Source organism: Trachinotus anak, unplaced genomic scaffold (genome assembly GCF_046630095.1).
Source record: "Trachinotus anak isolate AG129_WGS33_773 ecotype Australia unplaced genomic scaffold, CSIRO_AGI_Tana_v1 ptg000008l, whole genome shotgun sequence".
Classification (NCBI taxonomy): Eukaryota; Metazoa; Chordata; class Actinopteri; order Carangiformes; family Carangidae; genus Trachinotus; species Trachinotus anak.
In genome coordinates this window covers 15,091,001-15,116,470 of record NW_027273859.1, presented here as the reverse complement: position 1 = coordinate 15,116,470, position 25,470 = coordinate 15,091,001, and the positions used below count along the sequence as shown (strand labels likewise).

The window sequence follows — 25,470 nt, the reverse complement described above, 5'->3', positions numbered from 1 at the left end:
AATCTGCACAAAGAGATCATCAGATATCAGCGTACTACACAAATCGTATGATCACATAACAAACAAAAGTGAGTAAATCACATTGTGCATGAAGAATAATATTGTCAGTATCCACATTTACATTTTGGCTTATCTCAAACAGGTGATGCAGGACTTCCCCCAAATCTTCACGCAGTCTGTTGTCGACACTGCTGTGACCAAAGCCCTTCATGAAAAAATGATCAATGAGCTAATTCATGAACTTCAGAGGAAAATATTTATTACAACAACTTGACAGCATTTTCAACTTCAAAAAAACGGTGAAGTCTTGCAGTATTGCTATTTCATACATACAAATTCCACAATGTCAAGCAATCTGTACATTAAACTGAAGTTTTAGTGAAAATAACATTAGCAAACAAGTAATTGTCTTATCATGAACATTCAGATTTCGCTGACTGGGGGTTGAGTGTTTCATGAAATTTGTGTGCAGGACAAAGAGCAAACTATTTTTGTGATTTATTACCAAATGAACAGGCATGTTTGTTTGAAGTCACAGTTCACATAACTGGTAGAGTTTAAAAACCAGTTGATCAAAATGTAAATGTCTTCAAATACATACATACACACACACATACACACACACAAATTAATTTAAAACAATTCCAACACATGTAAATATCTGGTTAAACAGTTGAAACTGATAACCAGCTACATTATGGATCAATGTAGTTCAAACAATACTGATACATCATAAATTATTTGTGGGAATGAGGAGTTAAATCAAATTATTGTATCTCTGAATATTGCAAAAAAGCCTAAATATGTTTAGTCTGTCTGTGGGATCATTCCAGTTTTTAAACTGGCAACATTTTGAAGGATTCATTTGGATTTCCCTAAACACTTATTCACTTACAGTACTTGGACACAGATGTAACTTGAGCCCAGTGAGACTTGATTTCATAAATAAATAAATTAGACCAACAGCACTCCCGTCTTTACTCCAACTCTGTACATATTCTCATACAGTATGTACACAAACATATGCACACTCTTTTTTTTAATCCATTCACTGTGTCAGTGTCCTACAAAAAAGATTTTATCACAAGAGGTTTTTTTTCTTTCTTACTGACATTGCCTCTACAGTCTCTGTGACAAATCTCTGTAAAACTTCAAAAACAAATGGCTGCCAATTGCTCTTAATTGACAAAAATCTGTTTCTGAAGTTCCCGGGTTTCTGCAGGACACTGACACTACAGTTCCTACTATTCCACTTTCAAATATATTTTACAAAGTCCACACCTGTTAAATACCAAAAACAGAAGTACTGTAGCTGGAGTCTGGCCTCTTATACTGATGTCCACTGTGCAAAAGCTTCAGAAGAGAACCATGATATCCAGTTACAGTATCTATTATTCATGCATCGTTGCACACATGCAGTCACTCAAGTCAAACTCATTCTTCATCCATCAAACGCCACCTTATCATACCATTGTTACTGCCTCTCTTGGCTCTAATCAGCACAAGAACATGTCATTCTAAAAGTACAGAAGAAGTGGTTTGTGTCAAGAAAACAGTTTTTCTTTTCTTTCTTTCTTTTTTTTTTTACTGTGAATAAAACATTTCATTCTTTAGCCACTAGATGTCACCATACATTGTGTCATGTCTTTGAAATCGATATTCTAAGTAGGTTATCTGGCTTCTGGTGTTTTAAAACAACTAGTAGGATTCAGAGGCAATAAATTATACATCTTTGTCATGAATTGTGCACCTACATCAAGTATAATTTATATTAAAAATTGGCAATGTTCCTCACTTTTTTTCCACATTCACACTCAAACTCTCCAATTACTATTTCTAGAAACAGTTAATGATGGCAATGTAGTGTCACCGAACAGATCTTGGTGATGTTGAGCAAAAACATTCAAACTAACCTGCGAATAAAATTTAAGGCAAAGGGAACTGTCAAGGCATTTCCAACACCAATATTGCATAGCTAAGGCAGCATAGAACTTAATACAGTGAATATGTACATTTAACTGTATCGTCAATGCCTCTATATACAAAATACCCACATCTCTCAGTGAGCTCATCGACATGTATTTACACATTCATTTTCCTTAGCGTTTGATTTCTGCACATTTATGTATATTTAGCATTGTATTCCAGAGTACTGTTTGGTCAGATGAAGAACTCTCAACATATCTGTTTCAGTGACAATGACACAAAGTAATATAACCTTCACTGCTCCCGCGAGTGTTTGCACTTAATCCACTTAAAAGAAGAAGTTAAAATGTTTTACTGCATTAAACATAATCTTGAAAATGTGTGACAGAATAAGCATTTTAGAAACAAAATATCTATCTCGACTACATCAACTGATTGTGAAAAGCTGACATCATACAGTAATAACAACATCAGACAACTGTACAGAGATTGGTAGTGCATGTAATGTTCGCAAAGTCACAAGAATGATGGGGGTACCTTTGTCTATGTTACCTATGAGTATATTGTAAATATGTGTAATATTGAGTCATATGTGAAGAGACTGAAAATGTCACAGTCATGAAACCAGTAATTTGACTATCAAGGCAAGCAGAGATCCTAAGAGAAACCACAAGAGGGAGCTAACAGATCTGACTAAAGGTTTAGGGTTTACACTGTTTATAGAGTTGCAGCTTTAAATCTCTGGCACTTCACCATGCCCCTCGGTGGGGCACATGGCAGCACATATGCTCCGTCTCCACCTCTCTGTGTCAACCGTGAGAATTTGACAAGTGTCTTGCAAAAATAAACACCCCCTGATTGGCAAAAGCATCCCCATGCATACATAAAAATGACAATAAAAGTAGTATTAAAGACCATTCCTTTGGTAATAAATAATTTGGCTTGAGTGCAACTTAAAAGCAATGTGAAGCCCCTGCAGTTATACAGGGGAGAAACTGTAGTGATGCTTGACATGCAATGAAAACAGTCTATAGCCCAGTCTTAAGTCTCTTTTTTTTACACAGTAGTCAAAGTTCATGTCAACAAGCCCCCATGTCATACCCATCAGTTTTGTGCTACATCCAAGCTTCAGTGTCCAGGCTTCCTGACTGTCCAGGGTAGGAGCAATCTTTGTTGCCCATGGCTGGGGAACGTGGCTGAGTATGGATCATATCTGCAAAGGCCTGGTGCAGGCTCTTGCACGTGGCTGGACGACCAGTAGAATGGGAGCTCTGGGGGGACAGTGGTGGGGTGTGGCAGGGGGAGAGAGTGTCATGAGCCTGCAGATCTCTGTAGCTGACCGGGGTGGGGATACGTGAGGGGCTGTTTTCTGGCCTGTTGTCAATGCGAGGCCTGATTCTGGTTCTCAGTTTGTGCTTTGAGATAGGGGCTACCCTGTCTGCCTTCTTCTGTCCTTTCTTAGTGTGTAGCACTTCTCTGTCAGTGTCTCCATTGGCCAGGGGGGACGATGGTGGAGGGGACTCAGAGCGGGATTCGCTCAAGCTGAAGCACATGGAAGAGTTTTCACTCGAAGAATCCTGGAAAGAGCAGTCTTCAGAAGGGGGAAGGGGCACAGGTGATGGGCAAGCCTCTGGGGGTGGGAGATCATCACTCCCGTCACCATTTTCCAGGTCATAAGGTAAGTTTGGCTGGTGATTCTCCAGAGGAACATCTCCTTCAGGCCCTGTCCCCCAAACAAGCTCACCCTGCTGACCTGTCAGCCCCCCAGTAGGAGAGTAACCTCCATGGTCTCCATTCATATTTCTACAGTGAAAAGCAGGTTGTGAGGGGACCTGATTCATTAAACTGTCTGACTCTGTGTCTCCAAGGCCAGGCAGGGAAGATGGGAGTTCCCTCTCCTCTATGGAGCTTGAGATAGCTGGCAGCTTCTTGAGACCCATTCCACGCTCCCCCCAGTGTTCAGGCTCTCCTTGACCAAAGTTGTGTGATCCTCCAACATTGTGTCCATAAAGTAAGTGTAAGGGGTCCTCGAGTGGGAAGTGACGGGGATTATTTCTCTTGGATTCCCTGAGGTCAGGCAGAGTTCCTATCTTTGCCCCCACATTCAGGGAGGAGGAGGAGGAGTTAGAAGAGGAATAGGCAGAGTCAGTGACATTAGGATCAGTGAGTGTTGGCACTGAATGTGTCCCAGCTCCCTGCAGACTCGCTCCTCCTGGGGATTTACTAGATCCTCCTCTAGTCTGCTGTGTATTGGCCAGAAACTCAGCCTCAAAGCTGCGATACAGGTCCTGCTCCCTCTCAGGGTCTAGTGTTGGCAGCATCTGGAAGCCAAAGCCTAGTCCCTCCTCCTCAGGCTCCTGGCGCTCCAGGCCAGGCCAGTTCCTATGGTGGCCACGGCCAGCAGAGCGGGGGCCCTGAGACAACCGAGGAGAGCGAGTAGCGTGATGGTGAGAGTTGCGTGGAGATGAGTGCGGTGAACGTCGACCTCCTGAGGTTACTGGTGGCAGCAGTCTACCTTTACCTACGGAGGGTGAGCGAGGGGCAGGAGGTCTGGGAGTAGTGACAGTCTTTTTGCTGGGGCCGCTATTGTTGTTCTGGACCCCTTTGATAGGTGAATTGGAGCATGAGGAGGACTGCCTCTTGGTCAAACCACCACCTACTCTGGGAGAGGATGGGGGCACTGGTTTGGCCCGCAGGTCCTCTCGTCTGTCTGAAGGTGGGGGCTGAGGGTCTCTGTAGCAGGAAGCGGGACTTGGGCTGACATCACTGGACCGAGTACGGCCAGGTAACTTACTCTGGCTGTGGGAACGCGGAGCGTGGAGCCTTCTCGGGCCCTCATTTCCGAGGGAGCGCCCCCTCTCTGTGCGAGCTGTCCGTGCTCCATCAGAGGATCCTTGCGGTGGGTTTGGTTTGAGTATTGGAGCAAGTGCAGCACGATCCCGAGACTGACTGCGTGCACGGGGCAGTGAGGGACGCAGGGAGGGGGTCTGACTTCCTGCTCCAGGTCTCTCAATCATATGCTTGCCCTCTTTGCGATTGACAAGCAAGACTACCTCTTCACCAGAGCGACGTGAGGCACCACCAAGAGAGTACCGCCCCCCTCCTCCGCCTCCTCCTCCTCCCTTAGATGACGCTGTAGAGGAGTCACTGTCTCCAGACAGGCGTCTTGTCAATGGCAACTTTGTCTCCTTATTCCTATAACGAAGGAGGGAGACAAAGAGTCATTAATATCTATAGTAAAACCACATACTCAAAAGAAATAGTCCAGAATGTGACTATCCCAGTTTGCACTCCTTACTCATCTTACTACACAGTTGGTACTTGGGCAACATATTGCCTCTGACTCAGCTCCAACAGATTTATTGTAAATATTATTTTCCTTCATACCATGAGGTGACATGTAATGTGCGATGTTGAGGATTTGTGAGTATTTCCCAACCCGCCACTGCCACTCACAGACAGTGTTTCTGACCTCAGTCTCTGTGTTTCTTGGAACAGTGGGCAGTGACAGCCAGGGGGATTACAGGGAAGATAAGAACAAGTGGGGGCAGGATTAGACGTTTTGTAGCTTTTCTAACCCAACACACAGCACTGCTCTTTCTCAACCAGACACCACTCCACTGTCACGCACCACAAGCACCAGCAGCTTTAACTGTATAATCAGCTCATAGTTCACTTATAGGAAGACCAAAACCTAGATAGATTTGATGAGTACAGACCAATACAGTATTATAAATTGGACATTTAAAGACTCAATTTGTGTGACTATGCAAATTTCTAAATATCTACTTGTAATTGAAGGTAATAAAATGCATTTAGTGTGTTTCTCAGCTAATCGTGATAGAGCATATTGGCCTGTTTTACCCAAAGGTTAATAAATATTTCTATTGTAACTAAAACTTTAAAAGCATCAGAAAACAGTATATTAAGTTGTGTGGAATCCATGTATTAAAAGACCTGTCAGTCAATTTAGCAATTTAGGTTTTGTCTCTATTTAGATCACAGGTTGTGCCTTTAATTGGTGTTTTTATTACACCAGCCTTCTAAAATTATCCTCATAAATTAGATTTGTACATATTCAGACATGCTCATTTGCCTGCATGGAGCCCACCTGTTGACCTACTTCCCCAGTTAGCTGTGAACAGTTGTCTAGGGATAGTTGTCAGATTAGTCTTTATCTAGTCTGGCACACTTGAAAAGGGATGCCCCACCCACACAGGGTTAATTCAGATGAGCTGCTGCCCTGACGTCTGGTCTGAGCCATCACTCAATACAGAAAAGAGTCACACATTGGCTGGAAGCCAAAATAAACCAACATTCAGCTCCTAATTGTGTTTAACAATGGTGCCTTCACACTGACATAGAGGAAAGGTATGTGAGCAACTTTTGCCAGCTTCATGGAGAGCATAAGCAGATCTTTCTGTCTCTGAATCTTATAGAAACAGCCACCTATGAAGATCTTAACATGCCACCACTCTGGCTCTTATTCAATCAGCCTGCCCACTGCCCAATCACTGATACAGCTCTCCAGAGGCACATGGGAGAAGACTGATGTGCGGTTTCATTTGTCACTGGTTTCATACTGATTCAGACCATCTGTTTGCCATGGCAAGAGAAGAAAGGCTTGAGCAACAGCTCTCACAGAATCCCAGCCATTATAGACCGTCAATAGTCTAATTAACAGAATTAAAGTAGATGAGAGGAGTGTGGAGAAAGGAGAGCAGGGTCATCATGTTTGGTGTCTACCTTGTAGCCACTGGGAGGTGCTGTAGGGTGGCTGTGTGAGGCGGACTTATCAGGGCAATGTCACCTGAGATTAGATAAATCTGCTCTGGTCTAATCTGTGGCTTCCTGACATGTGTTTGTTGTTCTTTGTGTATGTGTGTGTGTGTGAGCCCTGTCTGCTTGCCCGTCTGTGGGCAGGAAAGAGCAAGTGGCAAAAACTGAGGGAGCCCTTCCAGGCTACTTGTGAGAGATTAATTTCTTATCATGGCATCACACTTATCCACACACTTATCCACACACTTATCCGCACATTTGCGTAGACGTACACACTCACCTGAGAGGATTAAAGTGGCGGGGTTCTGAGCGGTCTCGTGGCGGCCGTGGGAGTAGAGTACGAGCTGCGCAGGAGTCAAGCTCGTTGTGGACAGAGGAGTTCTGAGACCGGCCCGGCCGTGTGGACGAGGAAGGGGCACATGGAGCAGACGGGAGCTCTGTGGAGCGCCTGTCTTGGGGCTTGTAAGGTGCTATGCCATCATTTCGCCAGTGTGGACCTGGGCTAGTGGAGCGGGAGGAGTGGGCACTCGAGGACTTGCTCTGGCCCCCCTGACCTTGGCCGCTGGCTTTAGCCTGGTGGTAGCGGTGGGCTGTGGAGACAGATTGATAACAAGCGGTTAAGACAGACTTCTAAGTAACAATGTCAGACCGCCTGTACAATCAACAAGGATAAAAGTCAATGAGAGGTCCTGAAATACATCATATCTAACCACATCAACACCATCAGGCTCTTAGATCGCAGCAGTAGATTAAATATTGTTGCTGCCTCTCTAAGCCAGAGAGATTGACCTTTACTTGTGAAGCAAGCCAATCAGAGAAACGCTAATGATCCCACTATTTAGAGAGAACATTTATAGAACACAAAAGGCATATTTCATCACTTAATACTGCATGACATGGCCTTTTGTGGTTAGAAATGTAATACCAATTATGATTTCAGATAGTCTCAGCTGTCCAGGCCAGACGGTCAGCCCCTGACATCATCACTTCAGCAGCAGTTAGGAGAGACAGTCTCACCCAGCATAGTTATGAGCATGTATCACCGTGTTGCTAATCAAAGTGAGCAATTTATGGTTAGGTGTCTAGTTTATGGGCAAAAGAGAAGTCTTTGTGCTGAGATGAGCCGCTACACAGATGTGTTGTGGGATCAGGTAGTGGCAGAGGAATTACACAGTCCGAGTGACCACACACTTTCCATTACCAACGTGAATCAGCTTCCAGACCTAAATTTGTTGAGATATTATATTTGTTGAGGGTTCAGTTAGATACAGACTGATTGTTGCTGGGTGATAAATCAATAACAAATCAATCATTAGCAAAATTTAAAAAAAAATTGAGATGACACGTGTGCGAATACTGAATAATAAACACTATTTCTCGACACACTTGATCTTCACAGTGTCTGCTCCTAGTCTGAACATAGCACATAAGACATGAATCATTTGTTTATAATCTTAAATGTGCTATGAATTATGCAACACTTAGACTCAACAGTGAAGTTGTTTTGTAAGGGCCTGACAGGGAATAGGAAGTGACCTCACCAAAAGCAGCACAGCGGCACGGGTCATGCTTGTCCAAATAGTGCTCTAATGTGTCCCAGCCCCCTCCAACACGCACCATCACATGAGTACGAAGGACCTGAGGCAGGAAAAGAGAAGGCTTTAATAGATAAACGGATAGTAACATACACATTCACGCACAAATAAACTGGCTAAACCTTTTGATATTCCTGCAAAACCACACACACTGCACAAGTCGACAACAGCCATGCAAATTCTACCAGTGGGGCAGTTTGCTGAAGGCTGGCTGGCCCTCAGTGTTACATAACATCTAGATGCACCCCTGCCTGTGCCCCCTGCCTTTCCCTCCCCCCCAACTCTTTCTCCCACATCACCCCCAGCTACTGCCCTTATGAGGGCTGTTCATTGCCATGCCAACTCGCTATCAAAAAGAGTACTGTAGCATAATAAAGAACCAAAATGCTGTGTGTGAAAGACACTTTTTTTCCCTCCCATGCCTCTCAGCTGGCTTCCCTGTGTTTTCAGAGGGTGAATTAGCATGGCAACAACTCACCCCTGCTGTCCTCTCTGCTCCTCAGTTATCACGGAGAGGAGCAGAGAGGAGAGGGGGCCTGGATAGCCATAACAGAGGGGGAGTGGTTGATATGTCACTTCCCACTCTCCTCTGCTCTTTGAGGCACACACATCCACAAGATCAGACCAAAGAGCGTCACCCCCTCCAGGCAGAAGCTGCCTTCACTGAAGCAGCACACTTTGTCTGATGTGTCAGCTCTGTGTGTGCGTCCCCTGCTTTGGGTTGTGTAATAGGGTCTGCCAGACACATGTTTTAAAGGTTGTGCCCGTTTCTCTGCGGGCTGGCAAGGCAAAGCCATAATGGTACATCTGTGTGGGCTGGCACTGAGTTTATTTCCACCAAATCACACGTGGCACGGCGTCTCATCTCTGGGTCCCTGACCAGAGAGTGATCAGAGAGAGGCCACAGACACGGCATGTGCGCCAAAGTCTGACCCCACCTTCTCTCTAATACAATCCCTGTCAATCCATTACAAGTCTTTTCATCAGCCTTGCTCCCCTACTACATCGAATCCATCAAAACAGCTGATCTGCTTATCTCTATCAGACCTGAGAGTATAAACTGCTTACTCCCCACTGCTCTGGCCCTATATCAGTAACAGGTTTACTGTTTGTGTGATGCAGCCTAACCATCACAAGCCAGCAGTGAAAAGCAGGGATGCATGAGTTTAATATGTGATATATATATATGTGATATGAACTTCCACAACATAAAGATCACAAAGGTCTGCTAACAAAGAGCCACAAACTGTAGAGATATAAAGGAACAGATCATTTTTAACACAGCAGATTTGCTGTCACTATTGACTCTCATTGTGATCACTCATTTTAGCTTCTGCACAGTGTACAGTGTACTACAATAGAGGTGTTGTTGTGACATAGAAAGACATGGCTTCATATCTCTAAATAATGACTTTGTTATTGGCTTTTTTTGGAGGAGGAGTAGCTGCCATGATGGTAGCCACCACAGGGAATCCAGATAAAAATCTATCTAATTGCGATGTGATGATTGCATGACTATAAAGGGAATTACCGAGGTTCATAAAAAGCTACTTGCACAGTACTAATTTCCAGACTGTCAGCTCATTCAGTTCATTGTAATGGTCTGACAACAGACACTCTTTGTTAATGATTCCTATCTTGTGTGATGTGAGATATTGAAACACAAAATCTGCAATAACAGAGACTGTAGAAAACAATACAGGTTAACATTGTTGACGAACATGACAAAAAGATGTATATCACATTATACAGGTACAACACTACACGATTCGTGGGCCTAAACTTGCAGCATAATCAGAAATTGAATGATAAATTAATCAAAATTACATATATAAACATATAAACATATATATATATATATATATATATATATATATATATATATATATATAAACACTTGTATGATAAAATCAATGTTTTGATGCCTTCTGTATCCCTTGTTTTCATTTCCAACGAGCTTATTGCACATTTTATATTTTATGCATAATGCTGCAGCAGCACTGAGGAGTCTGCTGAGGCTCAGTAGATGATTTGGGACCATGTTACCACTTTAGAGCTGTGGCTAAGCAGACAGATTTCCCAACCACTGAAGGGGTACCAGAGTCTTCACCAGTATAGAGAGACCCGATCCCTGTTTCTATGGCAACAGCGAACAGAGAGACTTCTTGTCATCATTGCGGGGGCGGGCTGAACCAATTTCTCCTTGAATCTTTCTGGTGAGCTCAAAAATTAAGCTCATGGTTCATTTCAGCTGTTGTGCCCCACGACTGAAGGCATCTCCTCCCTTTAGGAAGCGACCTCCCTGGGGACAAAGACGTCTTATTAACCCACCCCCAACCCCCCTCTCTTCATATGGCCTGTTCGCCCATTTGCTTTCTCCACTTTATCCCCTCGTTCATCCTGAGATCCTTGTCACAGCTTTGGCAGTTGAATAGGGGTTTGTTGGCATTCTAAGCGGCTGCCCGCTTCCTGCCCTCAGAAGAATAAGGGAAGTGTGTTGGGTGCACTTGTAGCTGCTTGGGCATATGCATACCCACTGTCATCCCCAGTGAGGAATCAGCAGAGGGCGGAGACAATATGAAGAGAGCTAATCTGACAAGTCAAAGGCTACCAGACACATGCATGCATGCACACACACACACACACACACACACACAGTCCATCCACATACAGGCACATTTAAATGTGTGTCACATTAAAGTGGCTGCAAAGCTGCAACAGGCAAACATGTGCTTTACACACATCTTAGGGATGGTAGGAAAATTATAAGGGATGGAGTGGAGGTCAGAAAAGGGGGGGTTGTGTGTTTTGTTTCTGATGAAGGGAAGGGAAGTAAAGGCTCTTTATAGTTTATTTATACTTCAGCTGTGCTTTGCAGGATTAATTTTTTAAAAAGGGAACATATAGTCACAAATGATTTGTTTGAACCATGGGTCATAAAGGTGGTATATGCAGAGGACAACAATCCTATCTCTGTCTCAGGACTTTATTTTTTCCATCACAGTCAACCCAATGAGACCAATATTAATCTTAATAATGATTTAACAGATCTAATATAGTGATTAATGTTATAACTATTAATAATACTTGCATCTTTCAATTTAAGTCTGCAGTTTGACTGTAGTATAATTCAGGTTTGACCTCTTATTTTTATAGAGAACCTATAGAAAATTAATAATTTCCCCTATTTTTGCCACACATTTTGAAATTGTTAATTCTACTTCTTATGTGTAGTAATTAATGTACTAATATGTTATGGTTAAAATTAGATCACATCATCAACCTTAGAGTCTTTATGCTTTGTTTCTAAGTCAAGAGGAGGGTCCAAAGAAAACAATAATAATCCCCACCTTCCGGTGTAAGTCCTGTTCAATGAGTCCTACCAAAGTCAATATATGTGAAACCTTTCTTGAATAATTGTACAGATCACTGTGTAGAAAATGTAGAAAAAGATAGGGGCATGCCAAACATTTCAGCATGTTGAATGTATCACGTTTCACTGTCTGGATATAGTGGTGCTGCTCCAAGTAAAGAAATATTGACATTACTGGCAGTTAGGCACCACAATCCTGTGAATGCAGGCAACTTGGAAAGGTACCCACAGAGTCCATTAATCTGTCCGTGGCACATTTTAGGTAAGCGAGACCAAATCGATCCCTTGTATCAACCAGCCTCCCTGCACAGTCCTCTGAGGCCTGATGTGGGTATAGGGGCAGCTCTTAAGCTGAAACTGAGACAAACAGTCCAGCAGAAACAGGCTAGAGCCAAGATAAGGAGCAACTCAGGAAATGACCTAAAGCTCTATTTGTGTCTCAGTGGAAAAAAGTACAGTCCTGGGAGTGGGCCAGACGAAGGCAGTGTGTAAACAGTCACATGAGAGAGAGAGATCACAATGCTGTTATATACACTGTACAGTTCACTTGGCTTTTATGAAGCCAAGCAGCTGAGTGATTTATCTGTTGCTACTGTACATAACCTTGCTCTTCTTGAAACAACATATGATGCCATATGCCTGCACCGTATGGTTCCATCCAATTACTGCAGGCCTCACTGTCTTCTGTGCCACTGGGCAAAGTAGCCCAAGTATATAACCGGCTGAACATGTAGTGTAAAAGTGACTTAAAGAATAATTGAGGTTTATTACATAAATATATGTTATATTTTTGCTGTTTTGACCATGTTTATCAGTTAAGATGATCTTAAATTGAAAAGGGATTCTTGAGATCTGGAAATCAATCTGGAAATCTGGCAACCAGGCGACCACATGTATGTCTGGATTTTAAGCAGGTGCTGGGTAACAATAATCTGCAGAAAAGTATGAAAAGCTACCTGCACACTGCCATCTCATACCCAGAACTTTTTTTTTTTATTTTTTACTTGAAATGAACAGGACAACATTTCAACCACAAATGTTCTTCTTCAGACATCCCTATAGAATAAAACAAGCCGGATAGCAGTGGGTGGGTTTTTCTTTGTCAAAGCAGATCTAGGAAGTCGATCTGTAGCTGAGGAAGATGTTTGCAATAAACAGTTTAGGTTACAATTTTTACAAACCATTCACTTTTATTTTTTCCTTCCACACAACTTTGACCAACCAGTTTGCCTATTTGTTTTGATAATATCGCAGAAATTCAATTTCAATTGAAAATCAAATGTTAAAAAATGGAAATTTAGTTAATGAAAATAAATATGTAGCAAGTCATTAGATTCGATTTTTAAAATCACCAGTGCACCAGTGTTTGACAGTCAAAGCTGCAAATTATGCAAAACATCTTGAATTTAACATTTTCAGTGAGAAAATAACATGCAGTTATTTCAGATGAAGTGGACTGTACCTTTATCTGTAACAATTAAGAGTAAAGCACGCCCAGTCATGTGACATAGTGAAAGATAACTGTACTTGATGCTAAGGTTTCTGGTGGCGACGGCTCACCCTAATGAAGATCAGCGCACTGGAGTCTCCCACTTTGTACTTCCCCTCCGACACCTTGATCATAGGAAACTGAGCTGGACAGGAACATCGGCCCAGAATCTCACGCACCTGAGGAGAACAAAAACAGGACATTTTAACAGTCAGAGCACACAAACATGACACACACATCTGAAAGGAACCTAACAGTGATCCCTTCCTGCTCTTGAGGTCAGTGCCCCGACATGAGATCATGTTTAGACACATATCTGTAACGGTAACCAAAGCACCACTGGTCCTGAGTGACTGAATGACTCTTTTTTATGGTGTGAGAAATGAGCAGTCTTGGCCGCCTGAGTATATGTGGGTGTTGGAGTGTGTGCGTGTGTGCGTCATCTTCCTGTCAACTTTGCTCTCCAAGCACCTACTGAGTGCTGAAATGCCCCACCCCGCTCTCTCACCACATTAAAAGCCCTGCCTCATTTCATCTCTCCAGAACATTTTGGTAATTTAATTCACCACAGAGTGTCACAAAAGCACTAAAATACATGCTAATGAATGATCTCCCTCTCCAGCTCTCTAGGCTGTTACAAGACAATGTTTCTGCTTGTGACATCATAAACTGAGGAGAGAAAGAGCTCAGAAACCAGACTGGTGGTGGTGGTGATGATGTCAGCAGGCCTGCGCTGCCAGCTGGGGTTTGAATCGAGAGCCGGTGCCCTTGCTGTGGATTGGGGGTGCTTATTAGGCAACTGGAGTCAGACACAACTGCAGGGTGGGGCAAGATCCACCCGTGTTGCACAGGCCCGGGCCCTCGCAGCACTGGACAACTTTGCTATTTTTCTTGGCGTCTCTCTCAGACAAAAGCGTGTGCGTACTTGTTGACCGGGAAGGGGAGAAAGTCAAGCAGCAAAGTGAGAGAGGAAAGCACAGGAGGAGAGGAGGAATAACTGCTCCATAATTGTATGCCATTACAAAGGGCAGTAGAGTATTTTATTGATTTTAAAGTGATCAAATGATGTTAGAGGAACATTTCAGGCTGTGAGCTCCCACCCTTCGGCTTTTTGGAGCACCTTTAATGCCGTACACATGGGTCAAGGGATACAGCTTGCTTGTGTGTGTGTGTGTGCTTGGCCTACAACACTTACATTATGGTGAACTCAGAGGATTAAGGCGGCACCTTGTTATTTTCTTGAAATAGCACCCTTCTTTCTTTCCCATGCAAATCAAAGAGGGGGGAATCAGCACTAAGCCTCAGCATCTCACCTGGCGCTCTGTTCCCCCTCTCACCTGCCTCTGCTGAGCCTTCTATCCTTCCTTTTCTCTCTCATCTACTTTGTTGTCTTTCAGCCTTTATTTTTAGCCTGTGCTCTAGCTGACCAGACCTATATTTGTCTGTCTTTGTTTTGCTTACATTTCTACATCTGCTTGCTCGCTCTCTTTTCTCTCCGCTCTGTCACTCCGTCTTTTCGTTCTGTGTCAGTAGGTGGACGAGCCCTGTTTGGAAAAACCCCAGCCAGTGAGTTAATGGAAAGATTGCTATGGCAACAGACACACACAGAGCCTTACCCTTCCCTTTTTAACTGTACAGTTTGCCTTCTTTTTTTTCATTCTTGCTATAGTAAAGCCTTTCCCTCGTCCCAAAACACCTCCCCTCCAAGAGCTGTTCAGCTGAGGTCATAGGTTTTCCTCCAGAGGGAAGGTGTAGGACTCACACAGCGTCTCATATGAAACACTGAGCAGGATACATAGTCAAACCATGAAGTGTTTTAATAACCTCATCAATTGCAGCCCTGATATTTGAGGTATTTACTCCGTGGAACCTTTGACATGAAATGTGTGCACTTCCCATGTCTGCACAGTGTCAACAATGGGTACACTCAGGCCGACACACTGAAACCAAAACACACACACACAGTCACACACCGAAAGAGAAAGAGATAGACGGGGAGGAGCAAGACAAGGTCACGCAGGAAACATGCGGAAGTGGAGCTGGAACAGTGAGAAAAAGTGAAGGATGAATTATGGATGCTGGCTGGTCACACGAGAGACACTTTCAGCAGGAGCTGCAGATGTTTGAGAAGGAAAAGAGGGAAAAAGGAACATCGACTGAACAATCCACAGCACGCCCCTATACTGGGAATCTGCTGCATCTATCTTAAGATAGGAATGCAGAGATGTTTGTGCAAGAACAGGGAAACATTTTCATCAATAAGAAACTGCTGCAGCGTTCCCGTTGAACTGAGCAGCCGAGTTTGTCTCAAAGCAGTTTAATGTACAAGAGCATATGAAGCACATATTCCTTTAATGATCCCACTGCTCAGATCACGTCATATCTGCTGAGTGTGAGTCAACAATCTCTTCATTCCTTTCCTTCCTGACCTGCTAACATCTGAAAGAACACTCATGGAAGAGATAGGCTGAGACTGAGGCCTGAGCAAACCCTGGGGATGAAGAGAGGAAATGGGAGGGGGAGAGATAAAGATGTTTAGGTTTTATTCTGCATTTTCTTTACTGATTTGTAGCGTGGACTAACATGCTACACAAACACTTCATACCATGTCTTAATATGATGGCGTCATAACAAGGGAATGTAAAACGTCGCCAGTATTGTTTCACTCTAAGTATATTTGCTGCCGAATGATTTGAATTTATTGGTTGTTATTATGTGAATATACATAATATAGTTCTGGTGCTACATTTCTGGTTTTGTATTTAGGTTTTCAGACTGGGATCCAATTTTCCTAAATGTAATCCAAGAAGCCACACATCCATTTAAATATTTGTCTGTTCTCCTCATGACTCAACAGGCTGTGTATAACTACAGTTTGCTCTAGTGCTTTCATCAAACATAGGTGTGCTGGCCTGCTGTAACTGGTTCCTTTTATGATTGTTGCACGAAGGATAATTATTGCACAAACTCCAACAATAAAAGCTGATCATTACAACTCACTCCATGGGAATTTACATGAGGGTGTTTCCAGGATTTGACTTCTGTGCCTTCTGTGAGACAAATTAGAGTGGAAGAAGTTAATGAGAGAATACTTAAGTTCTTTCAAAATTAAAGAAAATTGGGAGGAATAAAAGATTATATGGCACAGCGCATACAGTACATTCAGGGCGAGATTTTAAGAAATGACAGAACAGAGTAACTCTTCTTCTGTCATGACTGGAAACCTCCCAAGATGAAACAACCTCGCCATCAGATAAGCAAGAAAACTAGGCAAGAAAACTAGGCCACAGGGGGCGCCTGCTTGGCAGGAGAGAGATTTTTGGACCTTGAGGGATTATTGCTCTACCACCCACATGTGTGCATTCCTAGAGCCTGTGAATGCACACTGAAAACAGCTACATTTCAGAGTCTATCCTCCTATTAAACCTCTGGCCTGACAGTCTGCATAAACAGCTCCTCTGTGGACAACCATGCTACATCTCATGAACATGGAACAGCCTCCTTTGCACAAATTATCTGTTTAAACAACCTCTGGGGTGAAGGGAGGTTATGAACGACTGAATGAATGAATGATAATTATGTTTTCTAATTATGTTGGGCTTGTATCCTGAAGGGACATGGAAATATAAGTATTTAGAGGCTGTTAGCAGCTGGTCCAACAGGCCAGACTAGCTGAGACAAGACAGAAGACAGTGTTGGATAATCGCCTCAGGGCCAGGTATGCCAGTAGTGCTGGTAACACTGGGAAAACATAGGGGAGATATAGAATACTTTGGCACTGAACACAAATGAAGAATGCATAAAAGCTATATGAAAGATATGAGGTTTATTTACTGTTTTTTTTTTTTTTGCATCGTTGGATCAGAAAACTGAAACCTCTGTCACATCTGTCAGTCAAATACAAGGCTACAGCCAGCAGCAGATTAGCTTTTCTCTTAGAACAAAGACTGCAAACAGGAGGAAACAGCTCACCTGGCTCTGTCCAAAGGTATATAACAAAATACTCCTACAAGCATCTCTAAAACTCACTGATTAGCAGGTTGTATCTTGTTTGTTCAATTCATTCAAAAAAACTTAAGTGTAAAAACAGCAATTCATCATTTTACAGGGGGTTATATACCGGACTATTTCTGGCTTGTGGCAGCTACTTCCTTGACTCTTGAGTCTTGACTACAAGGCAATGGAAAAAGCGAATTTCCTTTTTTTCTTTTGGTACCTTTAAACTGAGCCAGGCTAGCTGTTTTCCCTTGTTTCCATTTCTTATGCTAAGCTAAACTAAGCTAAGCAGCTCCTGGCTCTAGTTAAACATTTATCAAACAAATATGGGAGTGGTTTCAATCCTCTTATCTAACCCTTTGCAAGAAAGCACATACGTGTATTTTCCCAAAATGTTGAGCTATTCCTTTAATTGTTATCTTAATAATATGCTTTTTATTATCCGTGTTGTATGTTTGATCAGGGTGAAAAGTGTAATCATACTTGCTCCAGGGCAGACATTATCCACTGCCTCAGGAAAACCATTCCCTGAAAATCGATGCCTGTCTTCTGGCCACATGACAAACAGCCCATCTGGGGCTGGGAGGATATCAGAATCTAATGGACGTCAAGAGCTGTGAGGTGAATAACTCCATTATTCATCTGTTTCCGTCAAACAGCAGTGTAATCATTCAGTGCACGGAGCTAAACATCAGGCCGGTGCCTAACTCGTTTGGGCTCAACAACACTCAGCCCTCTCCCCTTGTGACAGGCAAGGTTAGAAGAATTGATGTCATTCTGACAGTGTCCACCTGAGAACAGATTGGACAGGCTTGCAGGCAGAGGCAGACAATAACCAGACTACTCACACTCACACACCAAATTAAATGATAATCATGCAAAAGATCAGCTGATAGCATCAAGCACCGCAATAAAGACATAAAGTGGGCAATATGCAAAGTGTGGAGTCAGCTGTTTCCACATGCACCCTGCTGCACGGAAAATAGTGGAGTGAGATCTGGTCTGTCCAGTTACTATGCAAAGCCTAGAGGGAAAAATAACCTTTAAGATACTAAACCCCTAAAATTATGAGTGCATGTGATACAAGAGGGAGAAACACTGAAGGATGCCACACTCTCTCAGCAAAGCGTACAAGTGTGACCCAATGCAAAACATGATGACCTACTTTTCCCTTTCACTCTCTCTAGTGTAGCTCTCCCTCCCAGAGCAACATCCATTGCAGTCAGGTTTAACAGAGTGTACAGTAAAGTCACTGTAGGCACACTCTTTCCCTCTACTCCTCTTTTTTTATTCCCTGAATGCATGAATTGAACCATAAGGATAATAATGGAGCAGAGTGGCCACACATTCATAACACACACATTTTCTGTTTTTATCACCCTTCCCCTCTGCGCTTCTCTGCTGCTGTTTCCATCCAAAGATTGAGATGTCAGCCTTTGATTGCATCACTGCCAACAGTGGCGGTCTATTTGTTTCCTCTCTTCCATGGCACCAACAAGACATATTGTTCTGCACTTAGCTTTTATCATCACCAGCAGAGACAGAGGTGGGGGATGGGAATGCGGGCTCGCACATATATGAACTAGACAAGGGCTGAATGTTGAAGCCTCGGGTGAGAAGAGACATGAACCAGTTTATATGATTGAGCAGGAAGAAGGAAAAATGGTGACTGAAGGAAGCAGACAAAGACTGTGAAGCTCTTATGATCTGTTGTTTATAAGCTCAAATATTGTTCTGCATAGATGCCTATGCATGTAGTGAATGTGAACAATTGGAGTATGCATTAAGGGGTCAGTGGGTCTAATTTTAATTATATACATACGTTAGTATACAAAGCTACAGAATGTGTTTTTACAGCTCAGCCCAGGGCCTTAGTGCAAGACCTAGAAAATATACAGAAAGGTTATTTGTTTAGGTAGCTGACCATGTTCCTTTGCCTAAGGCTCAGTGCAACATATAGGAAAATACTGATTCAATCGAAGTCACTGACATAATCCCTCTCTAGTGGTGATATGAAAGAAAATCCCATAATGCAAAGGATAAACCTTATGTTTATGTATACAGCAATATGAACCAGCTGCTGTCTGCACCACTCCAAAACCATTCAAGGAATGGGAAAAAGGAGCTTTAAACTTAACTTAAGATAAGCTTTAAGTATCACTGAGTCAAACTATGATGAAGGAAATGAGACGCCAGCCACTTCCTCAACTGCAGAGTGGGAAGCCGTCCCACTGTGAGATGAGTAAGAACGTACGTAGTGGCAGATGAGTGGGAGACTCAGTGGTGGTGAGTATTTACGTGAGGGTGTGTTGTAACCAGGAAAGTAAACTGGATACACAACAGCTATACTTAAGATGAATACCTATTGTTTCCAGGAGGTAGTTGATATGATACATCAACAAGTATAATGAGTCAGGTTACAGTTACATAAGCCAAGTATTCAGGGTGAAATTGTAACTAGTAATAACTGATGACAAACATTTACTGTGACTGTTGAATAGCCAGATGTCCTAAGACGGAGTTGTACTTTGAGTGATGACAGTCCGTTAGTATACACATTAGAATAATGACATGTAATCCTATTATCACTACGCTTGTATTGTCTAAACAAGAAGATTAGTTTGATCAACCAAACAATGTAGAGAACAATACAGAGTTGCTAAATGTACAAATCCCATTAAGATCTTACGAGCTGCACGAGAAACAAATGCCAAACTTTTCAAAACAATGCACCAGAATTTAAAGTTTCTCTTAATATGGGATTCTGAATGTAAAAAATCTAAATAAATATGATCCTATATACAACTCTCCTGTTAGTTAATAGACTGCAACATAAAATACTTGATGGTTATGCATACACTGTATAGCTCACATTTTCTACTTGAGTGTTGATTGGATATGAACATCCTTGAGGTGTATAAATGTATAACAATGTCCTGGATTCACCTATAACTTGTGATCACAGGTAGATGTTATCCTTCACCATTTGTTGGCTCATATTAAGGTTTCTGTAAAGAAAATATCACAACTATAAATGGGAGCTTAACATTTTTGCACAAGCATGTGGGGCTGCAGCACACATCTCCGTGTGCGTTAATGGCCTTGTAATTGATTGATGACATTTCATCAATAATGTTATTGGATATGAATAGGCAGGCGGTTCATGAATAGGTTGATAAATAATGTTTGTTTTTTTAAAGCAGCTCCAAAATTAAGTCATAGTGAATGGCATATCAATACATTTTTTACTGACAAAAACTCAGTATTAAAATGAAAGAAATAGTCATTAAATAAAAATAGAATCCATCTTGAATGATGCAGCAAAATCGCCTTTGCCTGCAGGACTGAGAGACGCAGACACACAGTCTGTGTCACAGCTGTGGACCAATGACACGATTCCTCTCTCTCACTGTCAGATACTCATGTCTACTAGCAATGAGGTTTCCAGTAATTACAAGACACTAATCTCTTGCTAGGCCACTACAGACAGAAATACAAAGACAAGTGCACAAGCATTCTGCAGGATAAACTTGTGACTGATGTTATGGAGGACAGAGAGGCCTGGTGTTCTGCAGAAAGAGGTGGAGGGGGTTTTTTTTAACTAGTAAATATACACCAGTTCAGGAAATTGAGAGGTATTCTGTGGAAGTCTGTCATACATAAAGTCTAGGCCACAAAATGAGAACTGGACCAGAGCTGAAGTCATTAGACAGGATGTGTCAGTACAACTTAGCAAACACTGTAAAATACCCTTGAAAATACCGTACTCTTCTAATATTGCAGCCTCTTATCTTAGTGCCTCTGTGGTTGAGTTAGTTAGGTCTAGTTTGAAGAGGCTCGTGTTGCTGATGTGGACCGTTGTGCACAGTGTACATGCAAGCAGTTTTCTCATAGTTGACAGATTTTATTCACCAGACACATGATGACTGGGAATGCCACATCCTAAATCAGTCAAAGCTGGGACAATCCGCCAGATGACACTGTGTACTACATGTGTGTATGTGCTCTGAGGAATGTGTTAGTGCCAATGACAAAAAAAAGGGGGACAGGCATACGCTCTGTCGCTCTCCTGTGATCTTTTTGTCCCAAAATGTAGTCGGCTTGTATAATCCTCAGCAGTCAGTCATATGAGTGAGAGTGTGCGGACTCAGACAGTCTGGATACGAACAGCGCACATCCTCCTCCACATGCTCTCCTATTTCTGTCCATAGAGGTCACAGTGGAAGCGCTCTGCTCTGCTGCCGGGCCAGCATGAGTGTGACTGTCAACTGTCTCCCCTCCTCCCTCTCTGCCGTCCCTCGCATCTTTAGTGTCAAAGACAGACTTTGTTCTTCTCGTCAGTATGAAAATATTAACTTCTCCCCCACTGGTCAGTCTGTCTGTCTGTCTGCTCATTAGCTTTGGCCTAATGAGATCTTTGTCGCTCTCGTGTGAGCAGGACCAGGCAAAGGTCAACCAGTTCAACTGAACAAATGACGAGAGTTGATGTTTTGAATTCCACAGGAACAGGAAGTGTATTAGAACCAAAATGCCAGAAGATACACTTTCAGTGGTGTAGGTAAGGAGCTGCAGAAGTAACACGCAATTACCAATCGTCCTCGATAGAAGGATATTGTATTGATTATTCTAGATGGACAAGCCATATAAAAGAGGCTGAAGATGATCGTCAACAGTGACGAAAACATTTCAGTCTCTGGAAACCTCTCTCACAGAGGCAGAGCTGACATTTGTACAAGAATGCAGGTGAAATGTCACTCAGTTGACCTGTGACTTTTTAAAAGCTCTCCTGAGGCAGAAAACAAGAATTTAGTTGTCAAACACACACTGACCCTACAGGTGAGCAGGCATTCAACAGCACAGCCTAACACAAAGTTATGCATTGAAGCTGCATACACACACACCCACTCCACAAAGAATCTATAAGGTGCCCGTCTTCTTCTTAGCACCTACATGACCTTTTCAGAGAGGGTGCTTCACTTTTGACACATCTCTGTGTTTTACCGTGGGAGGGATTCGTTCTCTATCAGCTGCTTCATACTGTTTTTAGCACCAGACAAAGGAAACTGGATGTTTACCTCTGACCAAGGCCAGAGGGTGAGAGAGGCCTGTGGGAAAATCTACTGTACTTCACACTCATGTTGTGAGAAGGGATGATGACATTGTGTGAAGACTGAGCTGGAAGATCACGACACTAGTCTAGTACTTGTTGTGTGAATCATAGTTGTGAAACATTTTGGGTTTCCATGTCGTCAACTTGGATTATTAAGAGTCCAATCATAACATTATGTGGCTTCAGATTTGATCTTTTCGTTGGAAAAACTTACCAACTCATCCAAATTTCGCATGTCACATAAAACTCTCTTCTGCTGCCAGATGAACGGCTCTGGGTCAGGTTCAATGTCATCCTCCACACTCTGACTGCTCTCCTTCCGACCGAAGCACCTGCTGGGCGGGCTCTGCTCGGCTGGCTCCCTCGCATCGATCCGCAGGCTCTCCTGGTCCCGGATCTCCTCCTCGATCTCCTCCTCCAGCTGGATCAACATGGGGGCCAACATGCCAAACTTAGACCCGCGTCGCGCCACCTCAAGGAGACACAGAACAAAATTCTTCTCGTTGCATCTCTCCACCAAGTCGTTGGTCTCAAACATGAGGACGTCCTTGACCCAGAGCTCCTGCCTGCACCAAGTGATGAAATTGGACACGTTATCCCGCGCCACAAACGAGCCGGCCGCAACGCTGCGCGACTGAAAGACAACATCTTTGGATGGCAGTTTCATGGTCTGTGCAGCCTCCGGGTACTCCATCTGGAAGTCCTGCGCGGCGCGGTTCACGTTGTTGGCGTGCCGACAGAGGGCACAGCCCGTCTCCAGCCCGTCCATAAAGGTGTCCGCAGTGATATCTAAGTCATACAGCGTGTTCAGCCATTCAGCCAGATCCTCCTTCATGGCATACAGGTATTCCTCACTGGATTTAAAGGGCCGGATACTCTTGGAGGCGGCGGACTGGATGTTGCTCTGATCAGCCATATTGTTGGATTATGTATCAATAAAGTCTACTTGATAATTCCCGATTGTCTCATTGCACGACTGCGCCCCAACGCCTCATCCGCAAAATACAGCGAAACAACCGTGTTGACGCACCCATGCCGATTTGCATGTGTGGTTTCTTATCGGAGCTCCTTGAAGCCAGGCTTTGTGTTGTCAGAAGCATTTCGGGATGCGGAGTGGCCCTGGCGCATGGATGCGTTTTCCGGATGTCTCTGCGAAACCCGTTTCCTCTAAAGAGCGCATCGCCGGGTCCGGGAGCGAGAAAACGAAATCGGAGCGGCCCGGGACGGCGACACACACCCATGCGTCGACCGGTTAATCCACGCTTTGGCCCGTGGGACCCCTCACACGCAAAAATCCACGTGTCACCATGTCTGTGTCAAGTCAGCTCCTCGTCGATGAAATCACGACCACTGTGCAAGCACTGAACCCACAGCTCATCTTCCCCGCAAATAGGCTCAGCCCATGTTGCGCCGCCTCTCGCACTGAATATGTTGACCTGCTGTAGCTTAGACCAGCAGAGCGACTCGGTGGCACATCCCATTATGAGGGATAAACGCTCGGCAGAGGAGGAAAACTTAACCCCATCTTCACCAACTCAGCACATACTCTTATTCCCCGCAAACCTGAGATTGTGTTGGTCATTAAAACATTAATTTACCACTACAACCCCACTGATGTATAGGCTACTCAACATTTTAAACTCAAAGGTGTTAAAATTGATTCTTAATAATATAAAATAAAGCAATATCTTGCCAAGACTATGCCATCTTCATCTAGTTCGTACAGCCATAAAAATATACTTTAGGTAACAAGGGCAAAAGAGCTCATAATGCAGAATGGCCATTTTCAGGTTGTATATTATGTTACTGGACTATAACTGTTGCATTAATGTGTAATTGTGGCCCAGTCAAGGTGGAGTAATGGTTATTGTCACCTATAAGGAGTCATATTTGAAGTGTTGATCTTAAGTTTCATGATAAATCAGAAAAACCTAGAGTAAAATAGTACATTTCCTTCTTAAAATGTACAACTATAATGGAAATACTCAGGAAAGTACAAACACTTCAAAATTGTACTTGTAGCAAATAAGGAGCATTCATTTCTAAAGCTTATTTTGTTCAATTTTTGTTGAGGTGGTGGTGATTTGAGAGTATGGTATACTTTATTTGGAGTTTATGAAAGTGTTGGATTGACTGCATTGTGTATTCATGCTGTTTTGTTCACCCTGTAACAAAACAAGCAATGTATTTTTATGATTTTTCATAAGGGTCAACACATAAGCTGGGTTCCTAGTCTCTCAATAAGCAAGTCTTTGTGTGACCTCTTTACCAAATAGCCTAAGGTGACAAAGGTCTTTAAAGTCAGCATCTCAGCATCATGAGACAGCTACTGTGCTTAGTGCAAGAAATTCCCTTCCCACTATATAATCTTACCAATGATTAAAAGATATGAAGAGGAGAGTTAAGCTTTAACAGTGTTGTCTCAAACTCTTGCAAGTTTTGTAATGACTGTGTGATTGTTGGTTTGTTTGTAAGAGGCACTGTACAAATGAAAGATCTCACACAGCCTGTAAACCCTGAAACAGCAGGAGATTGGGGATTAGAAGCGGAGATAGTGAGATATACTACAGATGGACAGTTGCAGTCTTTGACTAGACTGGATGGTCTAGTCAAAGAGGCTGCAAACACAGCACAAGACAGAGTAGTCAATTCAGGAGCACATGATCTGATGTGTGCATGATAGGAAATGTGTTTGTCACATACTGCACAACAGGGCTATTGCTGGTGCAGGGCAGGGCAGCAGACCACTTTTATGGGGACATTAGAAGGCAAGTTAACTTTAGTGTTACTTTAACTCAGGAAAACATGTTAGATTCCTCCATTTCTAGTTCATCTTCACGACCAAAGACCAGAATGACACTGGAAAACCAACACGAGTGACAAAAAAAGACAAACTGTTCTTAATTTAAGGTCTATTGGCTCATCTGAACTTATGGTTTAAACCTGGGTCAAATGTAAATGCAAGAGACGCAGAGAGATTGTCAGGTTTTTATGGTGGGTTGGGATTTTGAAAACATCAGGGAAACTTGCTAAGGGTTTCAAAGGCACAGTCTGTGGGCTACACCCAAAATCTGAAGCACATGATTCGAAACTGCTGTGAATCCTAACATAACTTCTAATACAAACTCAACTAAATCTAAGTTTTTATTTCTTCTTATACTTTTGAAAGTTGGTGTGTAATGTTTTCTTGATTCTTTATGTA

At 43.0% G+C, this 25,470-nt stretch overlaps 1 protein-coding gene across 1 annotated transcript; it reads right to left on the bottom strand.

Annotated features, from left to right (window-relative positions):
- Positions 1-1,833: 1,833 nt before the first annotated feature.
- gas2l1 (growth arrest-specific 2 like 1) lies at positions 1,834-23,692 on the bottom strand. The gene is made up of 5 exons (XM_071482933.1): positions 22,483-23,692; positions 13,234-13,341; positions 8,247-8,343; positions 6,986-7,295; positions 1,834-5,121 (listed from the first exon to the last, which is right to left on the bottom strand). The coding sequence occupies exons 1-5, from the start codon at positions 23,182-23,184 to the stop codon at positions 3,042-3,044; spliced, it is 3,297 nt and encodes a 1,098-aa protein (XP_071339034.1). The 5' UTR covers positions 23,185-23,692; the 3' UTR covers positions 1,834-3,041.
- Between the last annotated feature and the right edge of the window lie 1,778 nt (positions 23,693-25,470).